We start from the raw sequence: 13949 nt of genomic DNA on the forward strand, positions 1-13949 counted from the left end.
ATATATAATTTTTACTCCAAATTAATAATTTATAGCAACATAAATTTTTGGGTTATAAAATACTATATTTTATCTCTATTCAAAATTATTATATACCGAGTCAAAACTTTCACATAAACTAAAATATATAAAATATGTGTAAAATCGACACATAAACAATATGCCTTGTTTATTCAATTTTATAATTAAAATGCAATGAGATTCAATCTATCAATATTTATAAGGATCTTTTTGGTTATAAAATATTAAAATATGAATATTTATTTTTTTTAATTTTTTTTTTCATTTATGTTTAAAATTGAATGTTTGACTTTAAAAACAGTTTTGAGTTTGTTTTCCAATTGAATTTACATTTTTATGCGTAAAATGTTAAATACTTGTTTTTCTACTAATCTAAAACATTGAAATAATATTTTATATATTTATGTGAAAGTTTTAAATCCATACATATTTAAAAAAATAAAAAAATTGAATTGAGATAAAATATAGTATTTTATAACCCAAAAAATTGTGTTGTTATAAATTATTAATTGGGAGTAAAAATTATATATTATTTTATAATTAAATTATTAATAAAATAAAAAAGATCGAACCCCCTCTGATAAAATTTGCATATACTCTACCTTTTTCAAATCTTATTTGTGATATTTCATGTGAAATGTTATTGTTCTAAATATAAAAATATGTCTTTTTTAAAATTTTAATAAGAAATCATAAATTTAAACGAATGAAATATTTATTAATAAAAATAGGATCAATACATAAATTTAATGTAATTTTTATCTCAAATAATGATCAAAAGTTCACGTGAACTTTATTGAAATCATAAAGAAAAAAATTATATTTTTATCGTACATGATTTTGCATACAAGAGCATATAATTCTCCTTTTTAATTTTTTTTATATTTATTTAACATAATTTATTTTATTAATTAAGACCCATATGAATTATATAAATATATTTTCTCTCTCTTATTCATTGCTTTCATTACAAAATTAAAAAGATAGGGGTCTATAACTTATGTGTCAAAAAATTAATGGAGGGTCACACAACTTCTTCTTCTTCTTCTTCTTTATTATTATTATTATTATTATTATTATTATTATTATTATTATTATTATTATTATTATTATTATTATTATTATTATTATTATTATATATACACGATTGAAAAAGAAAATTTTTCACTTTTTCAAAAATAATTTTCACTTTATGTTAAATTCAATTTAAGTCAATGTTTGGCCATGAAAATTTTAAATACAACTTGGAGTTGAATTTAAAAAAGTGAAAAACAAAAGAAGTTGTATTTCATTTTTTCCATCTTTTCTCTCACAAAAATTAAAAAACTAAATCTAATTATATTCATGAACAAATACAATTTTAACTCCAATTTTAATTCTAATTTCGACTCTAACTCCAGCTCCAACTTAAGATTTTTTAATTTTCACCACCAAACGTTTACTTAGCAGCCATTTGGTCATGAAATATTTTTATTTTTTTTCGAAAAATTATTTCACTTTAGTGAAAAAAGTGGAAATTATAAGTGTTTGACCATGAAAATTTCAAATATAATTTCAGAATTATATTTGAGAAAGAGAAAGCAAGTTTTACTTGTTTTTACTCATACTTCTCTCAATAAAAATAACTTTAATTTATATTTATGATTAAATATAACTTCAACTTCAAAAAATTATACTCCCTTCGTTTTAAAAAGAATGACCTACTTTGACTTAACACAAAATTTAAGAAAATAAAGAAAAATTTTAAATTTTGTGGCCTTAAATTAAAATTATGTCAAATATATCAAAATATTCTTTAATCTTATGATCCTAAATATGTTATGTGAAAAGTTAAAATTAAAATATTATAAAAAAAAATTTATTTTTTTATAAATTATTTTTTTAAAACGAAATAAATAAATAATTTTTATGATCAAACATTAGTTTAGCAAGTGACCAAACAAGTGAAATAGGGAAATTTCAGTCTTTTCCACATGTATCATCAAAGAAGAAATTTATGTCGCCAGTCCAACTACTTATGTACTATTAAATGGAGTAACACATCAATGGCAGTAGTGGTGGCGCAGCGGAAATAAGCTGCTTCAATCTATTCAGAGATAGAGGATTTGATCCTAGATATAAATAAATACTCTGTTGAGAGTTTTTTTCTCCAAATAAAATTTAATGTGGAGCGAATTTAAATATAATTAAATTCTTAAAAAACAGGTACCAAACATGATTTAAACAAAAAAAAATAAAATGGAGTAGCACACAATAATTTTCTGTCATACGTCCATCACTGTAAAAAAAGAAACATCAACAAAGTGTAGTGTACGTAAATATTCCCACTTTCACCAAAATCAATAATAACTGTAACTGTAAAAATAATTACCAAAAGAGGTGCAAAAAGACAAATAAATAAAGTAGCCGACCAAATTTATACGAACAAGGTAAGATTTAATAGTCAGAACATATCCAAAAACATTCTTGAAAATCAACGGTGGATATTGAAGACCACCGATCAATCCAGCGGTTGATATTTCATACAGAGTTTTACTGAATTCGTCATCATCTTCTCTTTCTTTTTTTGCTCTAGATTCACTTGCAGCCATATCTATCTCCATGACATACTTATCTTGGTTTCCTTTTCATTGAAATTTATTTTATACTAAAAATAAATATGTTAAATTACTTGTTCATTCTTGTAAATTAAGAAAATTTTATTATTTTTCTCTATTCTATTTTTAATATTAAGCAGTATTTTATTTTGATTCGAATATCTATTAGAAATAAATTCTCTATTCCACTTTTCAAATAGGAATACAAATTACATACAGTCAATTCTCCTTAGATTTCACTTCGACGGAATATTGAATATTTTATTGTTATACTATCTTTAGTATTAAATAATAATATAATATAATATAATAATAATTAAATTTGAAATTCTAAAATATCATTAATTATATTAGTTTAGCATTAAATAATTATTCCAATTTAAAGTTTTAAAGTATAATTAAAAATTAATTTAGTAAAATATATGTCTAATTAAAACACAGCCTCTCTATCTCTTTAGAAATAATGGTATGAACTGCGTAAACTTTACCCTCCCCAAACCCTATTACGTGGGAATATTCTGAATATATTGTTGTTGTTGTATATATTTAATTAAAACTTTCTTAAGAAATTTGATAAAAGGAATTTGACAAGTTAACACGAGTCAAGTAAAGCTTCCTTAAGAGGTTTGATAAGTTGACGTGAATAAATAATACGAAATGAGTTTGACAAATTAATATGCATTAACTAATAAGAAATAAGTTTTGCAAGTTAATATGCGTCAAATAATATGAGTATCTTAACCTAGGTCAAATAATATAAAACGAGTTTGATAATTTAACATAAGTCAAGTAATGTGAAACAAGTTTGACAAGTTAACATGGACAAGTAATATAAAACGAGTTTGATAAGTTAACATGAATAAATAATATAAAATGAGTTTGATAAATTAACCCGAGTTAAGTAATATAAAATAAATTTGACAAGTTAACATGGATAAATAATACAAAATAAATTTGATAAGTTATCATAAATCAAGTAATAAAAATAAATAATATGAAACGAGTTTGGCAAGTTAATATGGGTGAATAATACAAAGTAAGTTTTGACAATTTACCATAAATCAAATAATACGAAAAGAAAAGAGTATATATATATATATATATATATTTTTTTGTTTAATCATAGAAATAACAATAATAATTATTTCTATTTATTTATATTTATAGCAAGTATAAATAAAGCTTTTTTTTACTTGTATGTGAGTTTGTTTACTCTAGGGTTTGAGGTAAAGATGCAGAGGAACAATGGTACTGAATCTCATGAAAACAAGCAGCCGCCACCACCGGCGGCGGCATCTTCGTCGTCACAGTTAACGGCTTCTCCACCGGCAGCAGTGAGTGGTGCAGCGGCGGTTGTACCCACGGCGGCAGCGGCGGCGCAGCCTTGGGTGGCGATGCAGTATCCGGCGGCGGCGATGGTAATGCAGCATCCAATGATGCCGGCACCGCATTATTCACCTCACTATATGCCGTATCATCCACACCATCACCACCACCTTATCCACGGCGGCGGCGGCGGACATCACCCGCCGCATTCGCCGTCGCCACATCATCAGCAGCAAGGTGGAGGATCTAATAACAATGAGAACCGAACGATCTGGGTTGGCGACCTTCATAATTGGATGGATGAGGATTATCTACGTAGCTGCTTTGCTTCCACAAACGAGGTTGTTTTTTTAATTTTTCGTTATAAGTTAGTTCAGTTTATGCGTACTTCGATTAATTTCATGCACTTATAAGTTATATAGAATAGATATGGTACATTTTTGGACACGTGATAAATGTTTTCCATAAATGTTTTTTCCTAATTACCATATTTGCGTGTGAATCTGGATTTATTTGCTTATTTAGATTGAGTAGAATGATTTATAGCTACTATCTAGCTGTTGTCACTATTTCTTTAAGTAAAGTTTACATTTTTTCAATAAATGGAATGTTGATAATTAGGAGTGTAGATAGTTTGAATGATTGGTCTATGTTTTAATTAGGAAATAAACTGAAGAATGTTTCTAAAATATATATATATATATATATATATATGTCTTCATTAATTGCATGTTTTCTTTAGAGAAAATAGTTTGTAAAAGGTAAGTTATTATTTCCATTGTGAAAAAGGGGAAGGGAATAATTTTACTAGTTTAATTAGTGATTCTAATTTAATTTTAGCATATTATTGTCAATTAAGTAGACGATGTTCGTCGCATCATTTCTGTATTCGAGTCGAGCTCATATTGACAGCTTTGGTTAGAGGGAAGTAGCTTTGGAATATTTATAAAAAAATTATGTTCAAGATTGAAACTTTTGCTATTGAATCCAAATTTTAATTAAGATCAGTTAACCCGTCATCAGCCTTTTAAGTTTCCTCTTTAATACCATAACATGCTTTGGAGTTACTATAAAGGTATAATCTTGACGATTTGGTTGATATGAGTTCATCACACAATCTCACTTGATGTTTCTGATATGGTAATTATTGTTGTTTGAGATGGCTAGACAATAGTGCAGATAACAAGATAGTTACAAGCATAAATGGTACTGTCTAATGTTTCAAGGTAGTTTGGAAGGGTTCATGTTATAAAATGTTTTAAGGACATCATCGCTAGTTGTCAAATTTCGGTATCAACTTCTCTGAACTCTCTAATTATGTAATCTGGATTTTTCTTAAAAGATCTTAGAGTAGAGAGAAGATTAGAATATAGAATAACTTCTTTGATAGTCAGTGGGATTGTTTCTGTCTTGCTGGAGTATAATGATCTTAATATTAAATTTCCAAGTTCAAATGTTGATCTCTTTACAATAGGCAACTCTGGTGAGGAGACAAATAAAAGCATAAGTTTTTCTTGAAACATCTATTTTCTCTTCATTGTAGCCTTTCTGATGTTCAGCAGAGTTTTGGATGATAACCGTTAAAATTGCTAATTTTATGTAATTAACTAAGATTTTATTGAGAACCTTCTGAGAAAGCACAGCCCTTGGCATTCTTTTGGCGCACAAGGCTGCTATATGCTAAGAGCACAGTACACATGAATTGTTTTTGTCCATGTTAATGAGCATGATAAGTCATGCCACACCAAGTTGGTGAACTATGAGGCTCTCGATCCAGTGCTCAAACTGAATGACAAAAAAATATAAGCAAGTAATGACATCATATGCACTCCTGGTAGCAGTTATATCAGTTTAACATATATTTATACTGGAAACAGAACGAACCATTTAAAATTCTCGAATGTGCTTGGAGGTTAAATTTGACGGATTGCTCATCCAAAGTTGACTTTGTGATATGGTTAAAAGGTAGAAAGTGAAGTCTTTAACCTCATGGTTTTCTTGTAAGCTTATATGGTCCTGTTTGTGCAGGTTGCCTCCATCAAGGTAATTCGCAATAAACAGACTGGTTTCTCTGAAGGATATGGGTTTGTGGAATTCTTCACACATGCATCTGCAGAGAAAGTTCTGCAGACATATTCTTGCATGACAATGCCTAATGTGGAACAACCTTTCCGTCTGAATTGGGCTACATTCAGCATGGGTGACAAGCGAGCAAACAACGGTTCCGATCTTTCCATATTTGTAGGAGATTTAGCTGCAGATGTTACTGATACCTTGCTGCATGAAACTTTTGCCAAAAAATACCCTTCTGTTAAAGCTGCTAAGGTTGTCATAGATGCCAACACTGGTCGTTCAAAAGGATATGGTTTTGTAAGGTTTGGAGATGATAATGAGAGGTCTCAAGCTATGACTGAAATGAATGGTGTGTATTGTTCTAGCAGGCCTATGCGAATTGGTGCCGCGACACCACGGAAATCATCAGGATACCAGCAACAATTTTCTTCTCAAGGTAATGAGCAATGTAATTTTAGACTTAGTGGTGCTTTTGTCGAAGTATTAGCCTTATTCTGTAGTGTCTTGCTTTTGATTTCTACCGTCATGTGTTGCTGCACTATTTTTTTTTTTGTGTGTTTCTTATTAGTTGCTATGTTTTCTTCACTATCTCTTTTTCCTTTTCATACATACTTTTTGATTTGTTGTATGCGAGTCGAGGGTCCTCCAGAAACAGCCTCTTTAGCTACCTCCGTGAGGTAGCAATTGATTTTTTGAGTCAACTTTAACAAAAATCTAATTCTTGAAGAAGAGGAGGGGAAAGAGATCAACCCCTTTCCTCTAACTAGTGAGAAATGGGTATATTCAAGTACCTCACCTGATTGTTAAGTAGCTGTCATCTTCTTGAGGTTGTGTTTGTAACTGTCATCTTTGCTTGTAACTGTTTATTTTTAGCTGATATTTTCACAACAAAAGTGAGTTTTTTAGTTACAACCAGGATGTATCAGGTTGTGTTTAGGCACCTAAAAGTGAAAGCAAGAATGAGATTTGTGGTAACTTGATAGATCATTACAATTGTCTAAAACAGTAAATTACTGTGGTTGTTTCCATATTAACCATTAGGTTTTGTTTCCAATTTCACTTCAGTTGCCATTCTCTATAAGTTGAAGTTAGTTGTGTTTCTTTTGCGGTTTAACATATAAATCATTAAAATTGTCTAAAGTAGGAAAGTTAATTAATGTGCTTCTTTCATTATTAACCATTAGGTTTTGTTTCCAATTTCACATCATTTGCAGTTCTCCATAAGTTGCAGTAGTTAGTTGTTTTTATTTTGCGGTTTAACCATATTTATAGTGTAAACATCAAAATAATGGTTCATTAATTTCCAACAATTACTGTGGATGTTGTGTAGTTGAGTTGACTGTTTCGTGGTATTTAATACTTGCTTCTGAACTGCATTTGGTAGGTGGATACTCCAATGGTGGACCAGCTCAAGGATCACAACCTGATGCAGATTCTACAAATACCACAGTTTGTTAACTACTCTACTCTTTACTCTTTTTTTCTAATTTTTGAGTCCCTTTGCTAATCGATATCATCATAGATTTTTGTTGGAGGTCTTGACCCCAATGTCAGTGATGAAGATCTTAGACAGCCTTTTGCACAGTATGGTGAAATAGTTTCTGTAAAAATACCAGTTGGGAAAGGATGTGGATTTGTGCAATTCGCAAACAGGTAGCTTGTCGATTGCGATTTTTCGATTCTTTAGATATCTTATTAGACGCTGAATATACAGTAACAAATCTATATAATTTGTTGTGGCAGGAATGATGCTGATGAGGCCTTACAGAAGTTGAACGGAACTGCTATTGGCAAGCAAACAGTGCGCCTTTCTTGGGGACGAAACCCAGCAAATAAACAGGTATTATCTCTTTCTCCCATCACCTCTTTGTCTGTTCGCTGTTGCTTCTTTGAAGTTTATGTCTTTGGAAAATGAAAATAATCTCCATACAGGCGAGCAAATGCTTAGTGAAGGTCATAAATCCAGTGGCTAGCACATGTGGTGTCTCATAGTTATTATGGAAACTCCTAGTTACTCTTGTCAATAGAAGTGGGATATCTATTATAGCTGCATAAGCTGTTGAGGAAGCGTTAGAGTTTTACAATAACATACTTCTGGTTTTATGCTGTAAGGAGATCAAAATATTTGCTCCACCCTCTCCTTCTGATTTCTGAGGGTGGTAGTAGTCGCTATGTTATCTCTGATAAAGTGCAACTTGGTCCAATTAAGCAGTTAGAAACCATGTGCTTCAGTATGTTCTCTATTTGTGATTGTGTTGCTCAACTCTGTCTCCTCTCTATTGCTTCTTTGAAGTTTTATGTCTTCGAAGAAAAAGAAACTAATGCTTAGACTAGTGGTTGCATCTGTCATGTCTCAATAGCTTTTCTAGTGTCCAACATTTGCTCGACTCACAGAAACTCTTAAGTTATGCTTGTTGGTAGAAGTGGGTTTCGATTATCATGCTGCATACGCGATTTAGAAGCTGTGGGTGTGAAATGACTGTTGGTGGTTGGGCCGGTAGAGATATGTAATCTCAGATAAATGCATCTGGCACCAGCTAAGCTGTCACTCGCCATATTCTATAACTCTCTCATGTATGCTTGTATTACTCAAAAACTCTCCGTGGAATATTTGCAGTCAAGATCTGAATTTGGGAACCAGTGGACTGGGCCATACTATGGAGGACATTTCTATGATGGTTACGGGTATGCTTTCCAACCACCACATGACCCAGGGATGTATGCTGCCTATGGTGCATATCCAGTGTATGGTACTCACCAGCAACAAGTAAGCTGAAAGTCTGCCGCCGAGTTCCTCTGCTTGAATGGTGAATGGTGAATGGTGAATGTGCTTAATCTATTTGTTTCAAGCATGGAATGTAGAATTTAATCAAAATCCCTCCAAATGAGGAGTGGAACTGAATTTTGACTGGATGTGTTAGTCTCCTAGGGATTCTATTAAAACATTTATTTAGAAGTTTGGACTTTAGACATGAAACTTCTTGAATGGAATAAATCATCATACATTATGGCACATGTTGTGTACTTCAAAAAGCAAAGTGGTGCTTGCGAAATATTCAGATCTGCTGGATGCAAATCAATTCTTCAATCTGTTTTTTTTTTTTTTGTGTTATTTGTAATGGCGACGATGTGTGCAAAAGGTCTCGAGTTGGATTGCCAATTTTTTTGAATCTTGGTTTTGTTTCATGAGTACTTCTGTTTGAGCCGGAGCTATCTGATAACTTCTACACAATCACTGAATTGAAAAGAAGCAGAAGCTAAAACTCCATTAAGAAACTCATGAGTTTACATGTTCCTATGCTCTGTCTTCTCTCTTAACTTGAAAACTAAATTAGTGCACCTCTTATCTCTTCTATATATAGAAGTGTAGCACTGACTTAATCCATCTCAACTGCTACACGTGATTAGCACATGGCAACTCTAACAAACTCTAACAACCTGCTAGTTGCAAGCTAATTGTACAACTCAGTAGTTGCAGCTCAATACACCCTCTCAAACTGCAGGGTGGAAGATGTCTAACACACCAAGTTTGGTCAAAAGGAGATAATGTTGTTGGGCACCAAGACCTTTAGTAAGAATGTCTGCTGGTTGCAAGGCAGTGCAAAGATATTGAGGGCTGATGACATTGGATTACATTTTCTTGGATGAAGTGACAATCAATCTCAATATGCTTAGTCCGCTCATGAAATACAAGATTCTCAGCAATTTGAATGGCTGACTTGCTATCAGTAAAGACAGAGATAGGATAAGTGATTGGAACATGCAGCTCCTTAAGTAATCCAGCTAGCCATACCAATTCTGCAATAAGGGATGCCAAACTTCTATATTCTGCTTCAGCAGAACTTCGACTAATGGTTTGTTGCTTCTTTGATTTCCAAGCTATCAAAGAGTCTCCAAGTTTTACCATATAATCAGTGACCGACCTCCTTGTGTTGGGACATGAAGCCCAGTTGAAATTACAATAACCTGTAAGTGTTGTAGGACCTGTTCCTTTCTTGAGTAAGACACCAAAACCTGGTGAGTTTTTGATATATTTGGCTATATTAAGTGCTGCCTCCCAGTGTGATGCCTTAGGATGTTGCATGAATTGACTTAGAACTTTTACACTAAAACATTTATCAGGTCTGGTAATGGTCAGATATAACAACTTGCCAATCAATCTCTGATAGGCAGTAATATCTTCTAGCTCTGGATCATTGGTAGTGCCAAGATGTTGATTAAACTCCACACTAGTCAATTTGTGGTTGAATTCTAATGGAGTGCTTACAACTTTAGCTCCACTAAGACCAGCTTCTGAAATGAGTTGCAGGGCATACTTCATCTGATTTTGCAAGATTCCATCTTTGGACTTTAGAACTTTAATTTCCAAGAAATATTTTAGACTTCCCAAATCTTTTATCTTGAAGTTAGCATGTAGTGTAGTTTTAGCTTCTTGAATCAGCTGAGAAAAATTTCCAGTGATCAACAGATCATCCACATAAACTAAGATGGCTGCCAAATCAGCCCCTTCTTTCTTGATAAACAATGAGTGATCATGGGCACTTTGAGAATAAACAGCTTCCAGAAGAGCCTCAGTAAGCTTGATGTTCCTGGATGCCTGCTTTAATCCATACAAAGACTTTTTAAGTTTGCAAATCTTAGAGTTAGATGTTCCAGCTTGTTGAAAACCAAGAGGGAGATCCATCTTTGAAATTGGGGAGAAGGTCTCGTGGTAATCAAAACCTTCTCTTTGAGTGTAACCTTTTGCAACTAGTCTAGCTTTATATTTATCCACCCCACCGTTTGCTTTGTACTTAATTTTGTATACCCATCTTGAGCCAATTGCCTTCTCTCCTAGAGGCAGATCTACTATAGTCTATGTGTTGTTGTCTTCTAAAGCTTGTATTTCCTGCTGCATAGCATCAATCTAAAGTTTGTCTTGAGAAGCTTCATGGAATAAGGTGGGTTCCATAGTAACTGAGAAAGCTTGCAAATAAGCTTTATAACCTGTAGTAATATTATCATAACAGACATGATTAGTAATGGAATGAGGACTAGATTTTTTAGGCACAACAAAATCCTTGATCCATATAGGAGGTTTGCTATTGCTAGTTCTATGTGTTTTCCTAACACCCCCAGTGGTCTGTTGAATCTCAATAGGATCTGCATATATTGGTGCTACTAAAATTGCCTCATCATATGGAAGTACTGAAGGTCTCTTAGCAGATGGAACATCAGTATCTACATGTTCCTCATGTGAATCATTCCCATGAGGTTCTTTTTCAGCAAGAGAATCAGGCTCTAAGACACCATCATAAAGTGAAGGTGCAACAGGTCCTGTAGAGTGCATGTCTGAGGGTTGCAGCACTAGCTGCTGAATAGGCAAAGCATGGTTTTGCAAATGTGAAAGGTCTAAAAATGGAGCCAATAATGGAGAAACATCCTTAGTTGATTGCAAAACTTTGAAGGGAAACACTTCTTCTTGAAAAGTAACATCTATGCTAACAAAAAAACTTTTGTTGTCCAAATCATACAATTTATATCCTTTTTGTGTAGTAGAAAATCCTAGCAACACAGCCTTCCTTGCTCTAGCCTCAAATTTGTCACCTCTAGGTAATACACTAGCAAAACACAAGCAACCAAACACCTTAAGGTGATCCAATCTAGGAGTATGTCCAAACAATAACTCATAAGGTGATTTTCCATTCAACACTGCTGTAGGCAATCTATTAATCAGATATGCTGCAGTTTGCACACAATCACCCCAAAATCTACTTGGAACATGAGATTGTAACTTCATTGCTCTTCCCATCTCTAAAAGATGTCTATGTTTCCTTTCAACAACATCATTGGTTTGTGGTGTATATGGGCAACTGCTTTGATGTATAATACCAAAAGAAGATAATAGATCATTCATATGACTATTAGAAAACTCAGTTCCATTATCTGATCTGACAACTTTTATTTCACAATCAAACTGATTACCAATTATGGTTATAAAACTTTTCAACACAACTATGACTTCTTTCTTTGATTGTAACAATGAAATCCATGAAAACCTACTATAGTCATCAACTATAGTTAAGAAATAGTGTTTTCTGTCATAAGTAGGATGTTTGTGAGGTCCCCAAACATCCAAATGAACAAGCTGAAATATACTACTCGACTTAGTAAGACTACAGGGAAACTTGAGTCTGCATTGTTTAGCCAGAGGACAAATCATACAGGCTTCTAGAACATTTATGTCAACATGGTTCTTTAAAAAAGAAATATGCTTCATCACTTGCATAGATGGATGCCCCAATCTAAGATGCCACAACCGTTGTTCTGTCAATCTTTTGCCTTGAATAACATTACCAACAACTGATAGTATTTTGTGTCTTAAGATGTAAAACCCTCTTTCTTCCTTACCAATCCCAATCACTTCTCCAGTAGGGATAGCCTGCATCATACACATGTCAGGATAAAAAGACACCATACAATTCAGATCTTTAGTCAGTTTAGACACTGCCAATAAATTGAATCAAAAATTTGGCACGTGGAGGACATTAGTCAGCTTGCAGTTTCCAGAATTACTGTATTTCCAGTGTGCTCTACTTTGATTTTACTTCCTGTTGGCACTTGCACTTTATTATTTTGTGATGCTAATAATATTCTACATTCACTCAACATATGTTTACAATAGGTTATATGATGTGTTGCTTCAGGATTAATGATCCACTTAACTGCATTACCTGTAGAATTATCACAGACATGCATACCTGCTGCAGCATTAGTCTCACAATGAGCAGTATATTTAGGCACCATTATTTTGAGAAACTGATCATATTGTTCTTTTGTGAAATATCCACCAGGAAAGTAGAGTTGAGAATCTAATCCTGATCTTTCTTCATTCCTTTCTAAGCTTGATGTTTCAGTTGCAGAGGTATGAGCATGAGGCATTATTCCTGCATCTGTGGACATTTTCTTCTTACTTTTGAAATCAACAGGGAAACCTACAATTCTGTAACAAGTCTCTGTTGTATGAACTTTATACCCATAATGTTCACAAATGATGCCAGATCTCTTCCCTTGGAAGTTTTGTCCTTGTAACTTCATTCCCTGGAAAGTATGATTTTGTGGTTGAAAACTGCACAGCTGAGTAGAGTTGTTCTGGTTTCTGCCAGCCAACATTATTAGAGGTTCATTTCTGTCCTCAACTAGACCTAGTTTTCGTTGGCTTTCTTCCTGAATTACCATTGAATAAGCTTGGCTTACATTAGGAACTGTTGGACTAAGCAAAACGGAACTCCTTACTTGAGCATAACTCTCATTCAACCCTACTAAGAACTGCAACAATCTCTGTTGTTTCATATGTTCAACATACGAGCTTGACTCTACACATTCACAAGTAGGAGAAGGCACCATAACATCTATCTCATCCCACAAATCTCTCATTTTAGAGTAGTAAGATGTGACAGAATTGGTTCCTTGAGTCATCACACTGATTTCTTTCCATAGGTGAAAAATTCTGGTTAGATTGGACTTATCAAACCTCTTTTTGAAATCACTTCAGACCTCTTTTGAGCTTGATGTATACACGATGCTTGTCATTAATTCTGGTGCTATAGCTGCACTAATCCAAGACAACACAACTGCATCACATCTCTCCCATCGAATCGCCAAGTTCCCTTTATACAAATTCTTTGCACATGTGCCATTAACAAATCCAAGTTTGTTTTTGACTAGTAGTGCCAATCGCATGGATCTGCTCCATATTTCATAATTCTCTGGACCTGTGAGCTTTATCGGAAGCAAGGCAACACTAAGAGTATCAGATGCCTGTAGATGCAGAGAATGATTGTGATCCTTCTGCGGATCAATTGCAGTTTCTTCTCTTTGATCACTCACCATTGTTGTAGCTCAAAAAGTATCAATGAAAATCCCAATCGACTACTAGCACTTCGTCACTCG

The 13949-nt window shown here is 33.2% G+C and overlaps 1 protein-coding gene across 1 annotated transcript; it reads left to right on the forward strand.

Moving 5' to 3' along the window:
- The first annotated feature begins 3640 nt into the window (after positions 1 to 3640).
- Positions 3641 to 9030, forward strand: LOC107867129 (polyadenylate-binding protein RBP47). Its single transcript, XM_016713243.2, has 6 exons — positions 3641 to 4285; positions 5973 to 6453; positions 7402 to 7466; positions 7540 to 7670; positions 7761 to 7857; positions 8635 to 9030. The coding sequence occupies exons 1-6, from the start codon at positions 3851 to 3853 to the stop codon at positions 8791 to 8793; spliced, it is 1368 nt and encodes a 455-aa protein (XP_016568729.1). The 5' UTR covers positions 3641 to 3850; the 3' UTR covers positions 8794 to 9030.
- The last annotated feature ends 4919 nt before the right edge of the window (positions 9031 to 13949 follow it).

Source organism: Capsicum annuum, chromosome 4 (assembly GCF_002878395.1).
Source record: "Capsicum annuum cultivar UCD-10X-F1 chromosome 4, UCD10Xv1.1, whole genome shotgun sequence".
Lineage (NCBI taxonomy): Eukaryota > Viridiplantae > Streptophyta > Magnoliopsida > Solanales > Solanaceae > Capsicum > Capsicum annuum.

Bases quoted from the DNA above. Each gene is read 5' to 3' on its own strand.
- LOC107867129 (XM_016713243.2), top strand. From the start codon at position 3,851: ATGCAGAGGAACAATGGTACTGAATCTCATGAAAACAAGCAGCCGCCA. The intron at 4,286-5,972 runs GTTGTTTTTTTA...CTGTTTGTGCAG, and splicing joins GCTTTGCTTCCACAAACGAG to GTTGCCTCCATCAAGGTAAT. The intron at 7,671-7,760 runs GTAGCTTGTCGA...TTGTTGTGGCAG, and splicing joins TTTGTGCAATTCGCAAACAG to GAATGATGCTGATGAGGCCT.